This window comes from Crocodylus siamensis, chromosome 12 (assembly GCF_052110815.1).
Source record: "Crocodylus siamensis isolate JL-2025a chromosome 12, ASM5211081v1, whole genome shotgun sequence".
Taxonomy (NCBI): domain Eukaryota; kingdom Metazoa; phylum Chordata; order Crocodylia; family Crocodylidae; genus Crocodylus; species Crocodylus siamensis.
Genome location: NC_143406.1, coordinates 863,601 through 879,771, shown reverse-complemented (window position 1 = coordinate 879,771; position 16,171 = coordinate 863,601). Strand labels below are relative to the sequence as shown.

General features: G+C 54.3%; 1 protein-coding gene across 1 annotated transcript in view; it reads right to left on the bottom strand.

Moving 5' to 3' along the window:
- EPHA8 (EPH receptor A8) overlaps positions 1 to 5,727 on the bottom strand; it is an 80,403-nt gene extending 74,676 nt beyond the window's left edge. Inside the window, exon 1 of the mRNA XM_090023664.1 lies at positions 5,539 to 5,727. Coding sequence (XP_089879790.1) covers positions 5,539 to 5,623 — 85 coding nt within the window. The 5' untranslated portion in view covers positions 5,624 to 5,727. The remainder of the gene's footprint in view (positions 1 to 5,538) is intronic.
- Positions 5,728 to 16,171: the final 10,444 nt, after the last annotated feature.

Sequence of the window (16,171 nt, the reverse complement as noted above, 5' to 3'; positions counted from 1 at the left end):
TCCTTCTCACAACCAGGCTTGTATTAAAAATGAGCTCAGTTTTCCTTTGAAAGCCTGGCAGTTTATTTTGGTGCTTGCGTCGTGTGAAAGCTATCTATTGGACCATCTGGCCTGGGATCTTTTGAAAATCTGGCCCTGTAAGTGAAGGCTAATGAGAAAGGCTTTGCAGCCCATGTTAGCTGCCTGGAAGGCACTCTCAGTGTTTACCAGTCCTTTCTTTTCCTTCCCCAACCCCCTTTCCCCTTTTTTATTCAGAGATGCCTCTTAAACATGTGTGAATGCAATTGCCAGACCCACTCTTCCTGGACTATCTGTACCTGCTCTCCTGGCGCTTAAATTACTCCCTAATCTCATGGCACCTCACCACTTTCCCACGACTTTCCAGATATGTCGTTAGTGGTACAGCAATGCGATTCGCTGGCCCTTTTAATACATAGAGAGGCATCGCATCTCTGTATGTTCAGATTATACAAATATTCCCCTCCCACAGGCGCAAATAGCAGCAGAAATCCCCATTGGTCTCAGTCTGGATTTCTAGCTAAAAAACAGACAGTGTAACAAGGCCCATTTTTTTACCAATAGTTTGTTTTTTGTTGTTTTTTTTTTAAGGAGTTTTTCTTCATTTACTAATTGTCCAAATTATTCTCCTCTTCTTGCCTAAAGATAGATTTTCAAACAGTCCATAACTCAGCCGTTTCAGACTTACCATTAATTTCTTTCCTTTTTTTATTAATGGCTGTAGCACTGCCCGGTCTCAGCAGCATTTCCTTTCCCCCTGATATATTTGATAAATGCCCTTATCCCCCCAGCTGCATTAGCCACTCATCACCTGCCTATGTTCTCCCCCCGCCCCATAAGCTTTAATTGGCCAAGGTTTCCCGTGATTGCCTCCCCACTTGTCCATCTACCCCTGGCTTACTAGCACTGTCCCCACTCCCTGGCACTGGGGACCTTCCATCAGAGGTGATATGTTGCGTCTGACGCGACGTGAACAGGCAACCTCGCCGAGTGCTGAACGAAGAGGCTTCAAACACAGCAGGGACTGACAGCACCGTGACCCTCGGCTGGCGGCGCGCAGGATGGAGCCGGGAGCCATGCCCGGGCGAGTCCAAGGGTCTTTTTTAGGGCACTCCGATCTTTTCTCGGAAAGCATAAGGATGCTAACAGTTAGCACCCTGCTTATCCAAAAGAAGCAGAGACTGACAGTAAGCATGCTCAAGGCTGCAACCCGAGCAGGAGCACAGACTTGGACAGCTGAAAAGGAGTTGCTGTTGCCTTCAAAGGCAGACAAGCCAGCAAAATATCCCAAGGAGAGAAAAAAAAATCATCACTTGACTACTTTGGGGTCCCATTAGAGATGTGGGGAGCAAAAGCAGAGGAATGTCCCTGTGCAGGCATTCAGCTAGCCTTATCCTCACCTATCACTCAGAGAAGCATAACTCTTACAGATTCACGCATGTTCACAGAAGTCGCATTTTAACTGCTGTTTTGACAGTATTTAATGCAGACTTCACCAGAAGACTGCCGGGTACTACCTGGTTGTATTCTCACCCCAGTGGAAGTGGTTCGGGTACAGCCTGTCAAAGGGTTTTGGATGCAGCATCTTTCCACAGGGAAGCAGGCTGGATTTTAGCTTCCTCATTTATTTTCTTATCTTTCACATTCATGTTTGAGTAATATCTCCGTTCAATATTATATGTAAAGATATTTAATGCATCGTCTCTTTCAGTGTTTCAATCATACTGAAAGATTTAATGGTACCAAAATGAAGCAAGAATAGCAGCCCTGTGTGGGAGTGAATCCTGTTCAAGCGATCACCATGGAAAGGACATAACAGGGCCCTGCATAGATGTGGCCTAACGAGCCCGTCATCACCCTGGATCCCTGAGGCACCGCTAGCAACACTTGTGCCTTCCCAAGGTTATGGGCACACAAACAAGTTACCGCAATATATGCTAGGGCAGCTGTTCTCAGCCTTCCTAGGCTCCTATGGAAAACGTCAGCTCATAGTTCTCACTCTTTTTGATTACAGAAAAATAGAGCAATTTTTCTGTTGCAAAGAACTCAGAAAGCCCACAGCAGGTCAGAAGGTTTTTAACACTACAGATTCCTATTTGCAATCTCTGGGTTTATCTTGGGGATCATGTTTGCTCACCAAACAATGCTCACATTTCATGGCATCCTGGAAAGGCTCTCAAGGCCACAGCACCCTGGTGGGAGAATGACTCGGGTAGGGTGGGAGTTTGCAGTGCATTAGCCGCTCCATGGCGACTCCACGGAGTGGAGCACCAGGGAAGAGAGCCTGCACATAAATGCAAGGCAGTCCACTGCTCATTAGAAGTGAGGGAGCTTGCCTTGCATTTATATGACAGCATGGCCATAGGCAGGTACCACGGAGGGGCTAACACCAAACTCATTCACCTCCTGCCTTGCTTGTTGCAGCCTGCTCCTGCACCCGTATACCCGCTGCACCCAGACACTATTGATGCCTTGCTTCTGTGTGCCAATCCAGTGCAACAGCCCTAGCAGTGCCCCCAATAACTAACCCTTCCCCAGCAAACCCATGGGAAAATATCACTGTTCAGTGCAATCATGGCACCTTGGTATCGCTGGGTTATACTTACGCTGCCACTGGCAGGCTCTTACAGCTAGTCAAATGGGCATCATACCAATGACCAGCAGAACTTGGCATCTAAGCAAGATAGACATCCTGTGTGGCCGCTGACCCCAGATATCAGTTTCCACTTTCCCCTGGCTGCAGAGTGCATCCGTAACACCACAGCTCACCCTGCCTAGGCCACATGCTAATAACCCCAGTTTACACCACTGCCTGCCAGAGGCATGAAACAGGGCAGTGCTGCACCCAGGCTTGTGGTAGAGGTGCTGCTGAGCACTGGAAGGCAAGAGGGGAAGATGTGGACAGCCAGGGCGCTGCAAGATGCTGCAGGTGCCCCCGAGATGGAGCCTCTCTAAGCCACCCTGGCACAGCATAACCACAACAGCCCTGGCCTAATGCTGCCAAGTTTAGCTGGGGCTCCATGGAAATATGTGCTCAATATAACCACCAACAATTGACTGGTTCTGCTTACTGTATCCCAAAAACCACAGCCACAGTCTAATCCTGGCCCCTTTTGCTGCACTTGGCTACCCCCAGCAGCAGAACTGGTCAGTGCCCGTCTAACTACAGCTCGCTAACATGCTGCTGGTTGGTATCCCCCCACCCAGGGATCTCTGCCTGCCACAGCCATGTCGACATAGCTCTGCCTAGGGTCCTCCTGGCATGATTCAATTTGGTGCATGGTCTAACCGTGCTGGTGACAGACCAAACTCTGCCAGGACCTTCCTGAGCCCTAGTCACATGCCAGCAACCACCATCACCTGGCGTTGCAGACACCCGCCTGACTCCATCTTTCCCCATCTCCAGAGAGCTCTGCTTGCCCAGACGCTGCAGCTCAGCCCTCTCCATTGTGACTGAGCAACAGCTAATCAAAGCTGCGTGAACACTGGAAAGCCTCAGAAAACCATGGGATCTTGGAGGGAGGGTCTGGGGTCTAAGCACGCAGTCAGCCATGGGTTAGGGCTGGGTTGGTCTTTGCTTGACCAGAACCCAAGCAGCAGGCAGCAGGAGTGCGGTGCTGTCAGAGGGGAGATGCCCAACAATCACCTTATGGGTGGCACTTGCACACCTAAGCCAAGTCCAGAGTCCAAGTCCACAGCCAGCAGGGTGGGGTTTACCCACCATGCCTAACCTGTAGGAGCAGGAGAAGGGCTCGTGGGGCCCAGGCATGAGCCTGAGCAGTGGCAAGCTCCCCATGAAGCTCAGGGGAAGGGGAGTGCTCCTGGCTGGGGCTCTGGAAGCAGAGCTGGAGCAGGCAGCACACAGCCACCTCCAGTGGGGTCTGCTAATCCACCTCTCGGCGGATGGCGATTTCTGCGGGACCGCGAGAGCCTGCAGCCACCCCAGGATTGAGGTTGCTGTCCCGGCATGGGAGGGGAAGCCCTTACGCACAGGCTACCAAGGCAGACGAAGCCCCGCTAGTGCCCCGAGACCAGCTGCTGGCAGCGGCAGCGCTGTCCTGAGCGGAGCTGCCAGACCAGGGTGACGGAGCCCCTTCAATACAAAGCCTGCTTGCGACCTCCTCATGCCACTCGTAAATGAACAGCGCCTGAACCCCCAACTTTGGGAGGGGAACACCCCCTGGCAATGCCTGGAGTGAAAGCTATGCCGTCAAAATCTCTAGCGGGAGCTGTGGGCTTTCCTTTCATCACAGGGGGTCCCAGCACCCCCAATGTCCCCTCACCTGCAGTCGAGACCCTTCAGCTGCCAGCGATCTCTGGGGCAACGCGAGCGAAGCCAGATCCCCGAGGACACGGGTGGTTGCTGCAACCTTTCCTTCTCCCCCTATAATCTACTCAGTAGCTGGCTCCCAGCCCGCTTGTCCCAGAGGAAGCTGGATTTCCCAGCCCAAACAGCCTCTCCTTCCTGCGCCTTTCAAGCAGCCAGCTGCGGGAAACATCCCCCAGAAGCACAAGGGGATGGAGGACAGCTTCCAGTGGCTGCCTGTGACCCAAGATGCCCTGCCTGCGACCTGGGGTCACTAAGCTGGGTCAGGGTTACAGCCACCTCCAAGCTGTCCAGCCGCACGCCCTGCCAGAGGTGGGAGCAGGCCAGGGATCGGCGCTTTGCAGGGCTCCGGGAAGGGGAGGCTGCGGTACCCTCCGGACCCCCTCCCATTGCCCGTGGCACAGGGGACCTGACCTGGGTGCCAAAGGCAGAGGGAGCGCCAGGGCAGCTGGGACCCTGCTGTGGCTGAGGCAGCCGAAGGGCCGAGAGGGTGGCAAGGAAAGCGGGAATGGCAGTGCCAGCGGGTGGCATGGAGCAAGGTGGACAAGCATGAAGGGCATGCCAAGCCGTGCCCCACCAGCCATGGGCACGCAAAGCCTTCGGGGCAGAGCCCAGGCCAAGGGGAGGCCCGGACGAGGTGCTGGCATGCCCCTGCCAGGGGAGGAGTGGTGCGGGAGCAGGGCTCCACTGCCATGAGGAGCTGGGCTGCCCTGTCACATAACCGAAGCGGGAGCCCGCTGCCTTCCCAGTGCTCCGCTCGAGAAGTTTCGGCCCTTTTCCCGTCGGCGCCTCTCGGCTGAGCCCCATCCTGCTTGCAGCCCATTCCAGTCACCCCCAAATGTCCCACCACAGCCCCTCGCAAGCCTTCCTCCCCAGCCCATCACCGCACAACCCGCAGCATCTGGTCAGACATGCTACTCTCCTGCCAGCTCTGACCGCCGTGGGGGCAGCGACCTGTCCCTGTCCCAGCACACGGCTCTGGCGCCGAGCGTGGCCCCGAGCCCAGCTCCCCTGTCCTGAAGTTTGGCTGCCCCGCCAGGACCAGCCGGGAGCCTGAGCTGCCTCCCCCTGAGAGCGAGGGCAAGAAGCCAGCCAGACTGAACTTCACGGGCCTGCCAGCCCAGGGGGCGAAGCCAGGAGACCCCCACCAGCTCCGCAGCACCCGTGTCATGCTCCGGCACCTGCGCTCTTACCTTCGCTGGTGGTGGAAGAGATGCAGGCTGCTATTGCAGTGATAACGGAGAGCAGGGCAGTAAGACGCCCGTGCGCCCATGCCATGGTACGCTGGTGCCGCGAGGCGTGGGACAGGGGAGCCCGCTCGTCCGACGCACCTTTGGCAGCGAGTGCTGGGAGCTCCGGCAAACCCCAGCTAATCCAAACGCACTTTACACACACTTGCTCACATACACACAGGCGAGCTGCATGGGGGGGAGGGAACAGGCTGCCTGTCACAGCTTAAAAGCCAATTGGCTTTGTGGGCTCTGCAGAGAGCTCCCTTCCTCCCGCCCCACACACGCACGCCGTATCGATACGGAGCCCAATGTATGGATGCACCGTCTCCCCCCTGCTATTCCCCCTCTTCTCGTGCTGCCGGTGAAGCAGACTTGCAGCCTGCTCTCCTCTCGCTCCATCGCTGCCTTCGCATGCCAGCGGGCAGGTTGCTATGAAACCCAAAGTTGTGCCCAGAGCATCCCCAGCAGAGGCCACGGAGGCCCAGGTGGGCCCGAGCACAGGCAGCGTGGAGCAGGGCAAGAGGTAGCTGCAGAGCCAGGCAGACCCGAATTCTCTGGGCATAGACGCTTCCCGGAGCAGAGGCAGCAAACCTCACAGGCCCCTCATTCGGCAAACCACGGCCTTGAATGCAGGGGGCCCAGGCGCCAGCTGAGGGTGGAAACTTCTCCTAAGTTTCCCCTGCCCAAACCCATGGTTCAGAGGCAGCCTCTGTCCCGCAGGCAATGGGCACAGGAATGACTCCCATGCTAGTCCCCAGGGAGGGTGCAAAAAAAGGGTAAGATGCCTGTGCACATATGCCTGCACAGAGGATCTGTGCTCTCTGCGTGCCCTGCCAGCCTGCAACACCCCGTACGGAGATGCGCTTCTTGGCGGTTTTCTGCGTTCTGGCTTTGGCAGCAGGGAACGCTGTGCCTAAGTTGGGTCCATATGTCCCAGCGTTTCATGAACACTGTTTGCAAATGTGCTTGTGCAGCTATACCGGTTAAGGTGCTCAGGCGGGCTGAACTAGAAGCAAGCACGCTTTAAAACAAAACGCAAGCAAAACCTGGTTGCCAAGACCCTTTCTGTACCTAACCCAGGCTAAAATCCAAGTGCAAGGTGTAGACCTGCTCCTCATGCATGGAGCAGACTGGCAGCTGCCTGGACGTAGCACTGCCATGCCGGCATCACGGTGCTTTCATAGTGAGGTTGGCACACGCTGCTGGGAGAAGGGTTGGTACTACGCTCCACACTGGAAACCCAGCAGGTGCCAGACCTCTTCAATGGTTATTCCCTACTCAAGGGATTGCAGACAGACACTGGCTGATGGGGTAGCTACCAGCAAACACCAATTTCTAAATCAGTGGCAATTTCCACGTTGCAGTGGCTTTCTCAGCTGGTGCTTCACTCTTTAACACACATTGCAGGAAGGTCCTGCCCTGAAGACCAGTTTAGACAAAGCAGTCAAACTGCCAGGAGGCACCAGCAGGTCCAGAGAAGAGGACACCGGGATTTTCATTCTGCCATCTCTTTTTATAGCTTGGCTTCACTTGCTCCCCACCCCCAACCCATTTTTGGTGCGTCTGACAGAGCAAACCAGCTTTGGGGAAGGATTGGAAGAGTCAGGAAGGAGTAGCCACTTCTCAAATGTCACATATAAAATATCTGCCTAATCTGGGCCAGATCCCACTGGGATCACCCCACAGCCCCCAGGCAACTGCAGCATGGAGACAAAAAAAGCTGTCAGCCTGGACAGGCTCATTTACGGGTGTGCGATAATCCTCTTCTCTCACGTGCTGAGGCAGACCTACCCACCTCATGGCAACCGCTTACAACCTACTCTGGCACCCCTGTGGGGCTGGCCACGACACCCCTCGGTATGTGAACGACCCCAGCCCAACCCAGTCTCACCCGGTCTCCCACAGGCGACCACCTAACACTGCCTGCTGCACCTAAGAGGAAAGTTATTGTGAATTAGGGAGACTGGGACCACGACGAGTCCCCAGTACCTCTAATCCTTCTGGCACTGCTTTGCTCTTGACCTTAGGCCAGCTAACTCCCAGCATACACGTCCTATTGTACAACAGGAGCTTCAGCAACTTGCATAGCAAGCCCATGCCGCAACTCTACTCGCTATGACCTGCTGGCCCCAATGGTGCCCAAGGGGCTTCAGTCACATCCTCTGGCCTCCCCAGAGCTGTGCCCATGTCCATGCTGTACCCATGTCACTCGGTCTGCATTTGTTGAGCCTTCCAGCTCAGATCCTAGTTTCTGCCCACTCCGGCTCCTGCTCTTCCATCCAAGTTTCAGCACCTTTGGCCTCAGCCCATCAGCTCAGGCTTCAGCCTCAGCTCCCTTTTTAAGGTTTAAGAACAGTCCAAATTCCCTTCCCAGTTAGACTCCTATAGCCAATTAAACACCTAATCCAGAATCCTGAAGCTCTGGCTATGCTGCAGCATTAATTTCTTATCAGTTTAACTCACAAGCATCTATGCAGATACTACCATTACCCTGCTCAGCAAACCTTCGCTGCACATCCCTGCCTCAGGCACCCCCTGCACCCAACACCCTCCTACAGCCACTCCCAGGCCCCAGGGGTTACTCAGTGCATTCCCGACCAACACTCGAACCCTCACTGGTCTGTAAGGGCAAATTCAAGTCAACCCTGCTGGGAGAACAGCACCACTCAGCAAAGTCTTTAACTCATGCAGACACCTTCACCCACAAAGGGAGACCATGCCAACCCCTGATAGCAGCCCCTCCTGCTCCTAGGGCTCCCTGTCCTTGGGGACCAACACTTACCCACTTTGCAAGAGAGCTCCATCCTCCCAGACACCCAAGGCCACAGCACCCCTTCCTTCCCGGAGGCAGCCTACCGTGCTGGCCCAGCTGCTCTCCTACCAGCCGGCGAATCCCTGACTCAGCTCCAGCCCAGGGGTTTTCCATTCCCTTTTTGCCCCATTCTCCTCTGGCCATCCCTGCCTGGGACAGGCCCACACCTGGAATCACCTTCTCCCCCATCAGCACCAATTTGGAGCTCAGTCTTAGCCTAGAGCTCTGCTTCAGAGCAGCCCCTAGTTAGGTAGCCGGTCTCCTCTGGTGTGGGGGCACTGCCCTCCCCAAACAGGGGCTCTTTTCTCCCTGTTGTGGGGGTCCTTCTTCCCCAGCCAGGGGCTCTTTTCTTGACAGAGCCTAGGGCTGAGCCTCACCCTGCGGTAGAGCTCCCCTGCTCCCAGTCCTTGCTCCTCTGGGTCACAAGAGTTTGGCTCTTGAAGAGGTTTTCTCCTGACCACCAGTCCTTTTTCTGTGACAGGGCTTGCCCCCCACCCTGTTACACTCCTGCCTGGGGCAATAAGTCCCTTCCTGTCCTCCTGGGTGCCAGGCTGCTTTTCCTGCTAGAGCCTGGGGCTTTCACAGCTCCCCACAGGAGGTGAGCAGTGGTGATCCAGCCCCACAACACCACATGCTGTTAGGGCCCTTATGCCCCCTGTGCTTCCCTGCTTGCTGCACCCCGGCGCTGGATTCACAGGGACCTGAGTGTTCGGGATCCTCCTCGAGCGCCCCATGGGAGAGGTGCCCTCAGCACAGAGAGCGCCCGCTCTTCCTGCTCCCACGCGCCGGCTTGCAACAATTCCCCATTCAGTGCAATGTCCCGGGAACCTGCCCGCAGAGGCATTCATACTGCGCTCATCACCAGGACCCAGGAACAGCTCCAGCATATCGGATGCCCCCGGCCTGTTCACACAGTGCCCTTTGAGGAACCCATCTCTCAAGAAGAGCGCTGGAGTGATCCTGTCATCAGGGGCTTCATGATGACAGCCTCCCGCGTGATTTGGGGTCAGGTTATAGCCACAGCCCAGGTGAGGGACAGGGCCTCGTTTATGCTCAGAGACTGAGAAAATGAAACCTAGGGAAAATGCCAGGGCCTTTCCCAAAGCCAAGGAACTGCCAGAGGTCTGTGGGTGAATGGCACCTGAGTGCTGGGCACGCATTTTCCACGCTCTGTGGGGGCTGGGAGCTGTCTCCCTGTGACCGCGCTCCGCACGCTTCCCCGTGCTGGTGCTGGTGCTGGTGCAGCCAGGTGCTTTCCCCCTTGGTTCATTCTCAGAGATCCCTTGCTGCTTATGGGCAACATGCCCTGGCATTGGGAAGGGCTGAGCCAGCCTCCAAGGCTGAGTCTCTGCACTCCCATGCACTGAGGGTTGCCTGGGGCACTGGAAATTCAGCTATTCCAATATAATCAGCTCACAGCTGGACTTTTAGAAGTATTTAGGCACTTAACTCCCCCTGCAATCAGTGGGAATTTAGGTGCCCAAATAGTTGCACATGTGTGGCTCTCAGCAGGTGAGAACAGGGAAGCAAACAACAGTTTGTGCAGGATTGAACAAGGCAGGACCTGGGTGTCCCATGAGCTCTCCATGCTGCAGAAGAAGGAGAGAGAGGCTTGCCCGAGGCACTGCATCTAGATCCCTGCGTCTGTGCCTCACTGCCCTCCTGACAGGGTTGCCAACCCCAGACAATCTCCAAGCTTTTTCTTTTTACTGATGTATAGTTTTACTGTTCTTTTGTTGGAAAAAAAATATACTCTTTTCAGTTCACATTCTCCCACTTGTTGTAAGCAGTTATCCTAGGATCTGGATTCATGGCCTGGGCCCAAACCTGTGTTATCCCAAAGGGAGACTTCCTCGACAACAACAGGCCGGCAGGTTTTGCAGTACATACATCTCGCAGGGTGCCAAGTGCTACCACGAACCCCTTCTTCCACCGGCTGCATTTCACATTGCGCTTGCTTTCCTTGCCCTTGCGGATCCAGCTTCAAATTTGCCATCTGTAGTCCAAATGGACCGAAACGTACACTTCCACCTACCTTTGCTTTCATGAAGTAGGTTCACAGAATCATAGGACCATTCACCGCACTTTCAAAAATGAGCACTTATTCTTTTACTGGCTGCTATTTTTTTTTTACACATGACAACATCATGAGTGATGATGAGTAAAGTTTTACTTCACTGCAGCAATTCTTTTGCACCATGCAGCCAGGGGTCCCCTACACACCCCCACACCCTGGTATCCCCAGCTGCACCCAACACAGACCCCTGCCTGCCACCTCCCCTCTCCCAGCCCTGCGGCTCCATCCTGACTGCACCCATCTCATCCGGTGCCTCAAACTTCCTAGGGCTGCTTCCGAGGCAAGCCAATTTTACTGTTGCCTTGCTTCACTCAGGCAACAGCTCGAGGAAGGCTCCAATGGAAGGTGTCCATGAGAAAAACTAGGTGCAGACCCCTGGGTCACCGCCATTCGGCAGCACGAAGCAGGTCCCGCAGGCAAAGAAGTCAAAGAGACCCCGTCACAGGATAGCAGAGCTGCCTGTGAGCAGGCTCCGAGCTCTGTTGTTGAGACCCATCACACACCTTCAGCTCACGTCCTTTCCCACCTGTGTGTTATAAGGGGAGGGCCCCCTGCCCCCAGGGGGACTTTCTGAGAGCAGGGTGTCAACCCCACAAAGCACTGACTCTGCCAGCAGGGATACGCAGACACTGCCCCCTCCTCTGTCCATCCCTCACCCCCTGCCCCAGTTGCTTGCCCTGTCCCTGCCTTGCTCCTGCTCTTGGAGCCTGAATCTTCCCCAGGAAGCTTCTGCCAGGTTCAAGTGCACCCAGCATCACCCAGGGGTACCAGACAGCATGGGATCCAGGGACGGAGTCAAAGTAAAAACCTTTACAGACACTTAAGGAAAGCCCAGTGGGGACATGTCCTCTCTCAAGGCTGGCTCCCTTCTCACGGCCCCAGCCACTGGGCTCTAGGCACCAGGGGCAGAGCGACTGCTGGCTGCAGTAGCGGCTGGTCCCTTCCATCCCCAGTGTCAGTGCCTGGGACGGCTGCCTCGGTCACCCCACCCTAGTTACACCACTGGCTCAGCGCGCCCCACTGCGGACCTGGCCCCCCAGAGGTGCACGTGGCCTCCGCTCCCTCTGGGACTCACTGGTCCTTCAGGCCTGGCCCTGCTCATGCATGAGTTGCCTTCCCCCGTGCACGTCTTGTCCAATTCTGCCTCTGTACATGGCAGTCGAGGCAGAGGAGAGACTGGAGTGCACAGTCGAACCTAATCATCTCCCAGGGGGCTCATGCCTGTTGGGACAGTCGCAGCTTGGAGCCTGGCTGGTCGCTCAGGGCCTGTACTGCCTGAGGATCAGGCAGGAGCTGCCATCAGCTAAGCTTGGAAATCATTCTTGCCCGTCCCTATGCATCTCTGTGCTTGCAGCTCCCAGCAGCTGGAGACTGGAGGCAGGTCCTGCAGCAGGACTTAAGGCAGGCTGCGCCTTCGGGGATGCCTGGCGAAGAGGACAGCCCTGACCCTCCCTCTGCTCTTCTTGGTGCCACGCAGGCTCGTTCCTGCCTGATGCCTCAGACGCATTGGTCCAGCCACAGCTCGTGGGAGTGCAGCTGCCTCTGCGCGTGCTGCGGCAGCCGCCCACACCGCTCTCCCAGGGCGGCTGGGAGCCAGTTTTCGGCTGGGCCTGGGAGCGTTCGCTGGTACTTGAGTCGTTAGGTGAACAGCACCACCTTCAGGAGCTCTGGCCCTCCACTCCTCGCTGCTTCTCCCTGTGCCTGACGATGGGCGATTGTGCCCGAAAGCTTGCAAAGAACATCGTTTCCAACTAATAAAAGAGATCGCATCTACCCAAAGAGCCTCGCCTGCCTATGTCTTTCGACCAACACGGCTACAGCCAACAGCTCTCAATGCAGGGGGCTTCCACCTCCCACCTGTGTGTGCTGTCTTCCCTGCTACAGCTCCGGCGAGGCTCAGCACAGCTCGGACAAGCCAGAGCTCTGGAAGCAGGCATCGCGGCCCAGCCTGCGATGTCTGCACAGACCGGAGTTGTCAGGGCAGAGGGAGGATCATTGGCAAGGTGCTGGTGTGTATTTTTACAGAAGAACTGGAAATGGGGCTGGGCTGCACCATGTAGAAGTGCCGTGCCCCAGTGACCCTCTCTATGGATCTGCCTTGCTGGAGTCCTCTCCAGTTTCCGGTGGGGAGGGAAGACTTTGAGCCACCAGAGTGTGGTTCAAGGGAATATGACCCGCAGGAGCAGGACCCGGCAGAGCCATTGCATCTTCAGCTCGGGCATGAGCAACCTGTGGTACCGCTCCCCTTCCTTCCCCCTTCAGCCCCTTTGCTCCCCTAGCAGGAGACATCTTCTGCCTTGTTCAAGCTTCTGCAAGGTCCCTCAGAAAGGAAGACCCCTCATCTAGGTCAGCCAGGGACATGGAGGGGGGTCTTCCTCTTGACTTCTTGCCTAAGGGAACAACAGGGCAGTAAAGTAGCTGAGATGAGTATAGACAGGAGGCTCCCTCCTGCTCTTCCCTTCCCTTGAGTGTGTTATATGCCCAGACCAGAAGCCACTTTAAAACCAAAGTTTGATTGACCTTAGTACCCAAAACCAAGCATCAATGGCTGTCCCAGATCACGCTGCTACTAATGACAGCATTTCCGATGCAGACTTTTGAATTTACCTATGTGGCCCCTAAATACCTGGCAATAGCACACTCATATTTTAAAATACTGAGGAAAATACCTGAATACTTGAATTGCACAGGAAAACAATAATTTAAACCCAGTGCCTAGATTGTCTCATGCTCTTCCCCTGGATGTAGGTGGTGTTTGCTTTTCTGTTTCTTTACCAGCACTACTAGAAGTAGGACATGCTGCTAGCCCTTTCTATAATAGGTGCAATTTGATCATCTCTTAATAATCTCTCTGCCAAAAGAATTATTAGCAAACATATTTATATCAGGTAAAACATCTTTAAAACACCAAACCAACTAGATCAGGGAAACATTAGTGAAAGGTGCCCTGAGTTACCTGAAATTGGTTTAAAACAAAATCCCTCTGAGATGTGGAAACAGTGCCCAAATATGTCTGCGCAGCAGCCAAGTGCTGGTGCATCCCACCCTTCTTCCAAGGACTAGTCCTGCTCACCCTTTCAGCAAGGCTCCAGTTATTCAGGGGTCAGCACACACCTAAATATAATCTTACAGAGTGCTACATTGACATGGCCTCTAATCAAATTAGCGCTGTCCCCAAAAGCCTCTCAGTGACATACCACATCCAGACCATGCATTTGACTCATCAGTGGTAGCATCTCAGAAGTCTCACAAGCTCATGCCAGCTCCACAGAGCAGTGTCTGAGCCTTTCTCTTCTTTCACAAGTAATGACTGTGGATACTTCTCCATGAGCTCCACATCCACAGTAAGTTTCTGTGGCTCATGCAGTGCGGGTCTCCAACAGCATGGCCAGATCTCTTCATAATCCTGGAGATCTGTCTATCTTAGGTGCTATGTAACAACCGACTAACTGCATAACTGCAAGTTGCTGAATAGATGGCAAGCTATTTAGAAAAATATCCACTAACTTCCTATAATCAACCGTTATCCAGACCTATAAAACATGTGCTTCAGAGAAGTATCGATCCTGTATTTGGTATCATTCCCTGTACCAATATTACACCAGCCTGGGAAAGCACCTGGGATAAGGCACAGAAGAGGCACTGGGCCTGGCATGCCACAAACATGCTCTCACCAGCATGTTCACCTGTCCAAAGTTGGGTTTAAACAGCAACAAGCAGGTATCCTGAAGAGTCTGGACAGCAGTGTCCCTTCCTTCCTCCTCTGTCCTCTGCAGTGGTTTAGAGGTGATGTTGGATCCAAAGGGAAGAAGTCACAGGGAAGTAAAAGACTGTAAAGTTCCCTTTTCCATATTCTGCTTTTATTGCAGACAGGATTATCCTCTTCCCCTCACACTACACAGGTTTTATCTTCCCAGCAGACTCTTAAGTTGCCTGATCCCCTTCTCTTTGAAGGGTTCCTAACAAGTGTGCTGTCCCCTGGCAAAAAGGTTGTACTGTGCATATTCACTGAGGCTTTTGTGGGCAGCAAAGGTTTGAGAACATTTTGAAGCCAGTTAAAAAATGTCTTTCCTCTCCCGTTTCCATTTTTCAGCAGAATATCTCAGGTCCCAGGTGCAGATTCAGCATTAACAGATACACGAAATGCAACGTCAATAGACAAGCAGTGATCTGGCCTCTAATTAGAGAAGGCGAGAGCCCTTTTCCCACCAGGTTATGCTGCTCTCTGTACTGAGTTCCACTGCATGTCATCTAATTCGCCGTCAGGAAGATGCCTGTGAATGAGAGCATCCCTTGGGATAGCTGGGGGTTGAAAAGCAACTGCAGGAGGGTCACCACTGGAGAAAAGCAATGATACCAACCCCAGTGCTGCTGCTGGACTGTCCACTCCAGAATGCACGAGAGAGAATTGCTCATATATCCCACACCCTGAGCTGAGACCAGCCTGAAGCTCCTTTCTCCCTTTCCTGCAGGAGCCCGGGTCACATCACCACAGGGCCTGTTCCCTGCTAGAGCCTTAAAAGGATACCGTGATGCTCCTGCTAGGCCCTTGCAGGGTCCTGGGAGGCAGGCAATGACCCTCTCCCATTCTGGGATGTCTAAGAGCCAGGGAGGACTCCACGCAGGTAAAAGTAGCCCTAGAAGCTGCTAAGTTTGTATTCAGGCTGCGCTGGCTTGAGCCACTGGCTCTTCTGGAGATACCCGGGCTTTAAGGACAGCGCTGTCATTCCCCAGGTTCCTCCTGCTCTTCTCTGTCTCTGGCTCCTGCAAGGGCTGCGTGCTTCTCATTATCCAGCTCTGTGCCTGGAGGAGGGGATCTCCGCTCGTGTTTCTACCCAGGGGGTCGTGCAGCTGCTGCGCAGCCACCTGGCGCTGGCATCGAAGGGGAGTCTAGGTGGTTGCTTCATACCCTTGAACAAGGCTGCAACCGCATGTCTCAGCTGCCAAGGGATCTCCTGGACCCTCCGCAAAGGGATCTTCACATACATCCCTTTCAGTTACCCCACTGGGAGGCATGCTCTGCTCATCAGCCTGCCGCTGTGCGGGGCAAGCCCCTCTCCACCCTCGGTTATGGGGCACTGCAATGGTCCTTGGCGGACTTGGCCATCAGCACCCAATTAATTCAGGTCAGGGCTGTGGAGGCCTGGTGTGTTCTTCCCCCTTGTCATTAACGGAAATACTGTGTATTAATATCCTTTATATTTAAAAAATAATCTTATCATAATTTGGCCTTGTTGAAGGAAATGGCTTGGAATTGGAATTCAGACAAACATAAGCCAGGAGTGCCGGCTGCAGAAGGGGGAGAGTTTAAGAAAGACCTTTTGGTAATAACCCTCGTTCCCTTATCTGTGAGGATATTAAACGTATTGAAATGCTAAACAGCTCTTTAATGGCTGTCTCTGATTTTCATTACACAGGCTGAGGATGAGCAGGAGAGCAGGGGATGCAGGACTGTTCTCTCTCTAAGAAATTCTGATTGCTGGATATTAAAGGTATTAATGGTCTTTTATCCAAGAATGCCCTGGCCTGTGCTTGCTTTCTCGTGCATTTTCTCTCTTGCTGAAGTGGAACCAAGTTCCAGGCTCCCCTAGGCGGTGGCGCTATCGCTGCAATGCCATGACAAGGGACGGGGTAGCGTAACCGTGCAATGCAAGGCTAGAACAAGGAGCCCAGGCGCTCTCTGCCTCCAGGCAGAAGGGCATCCC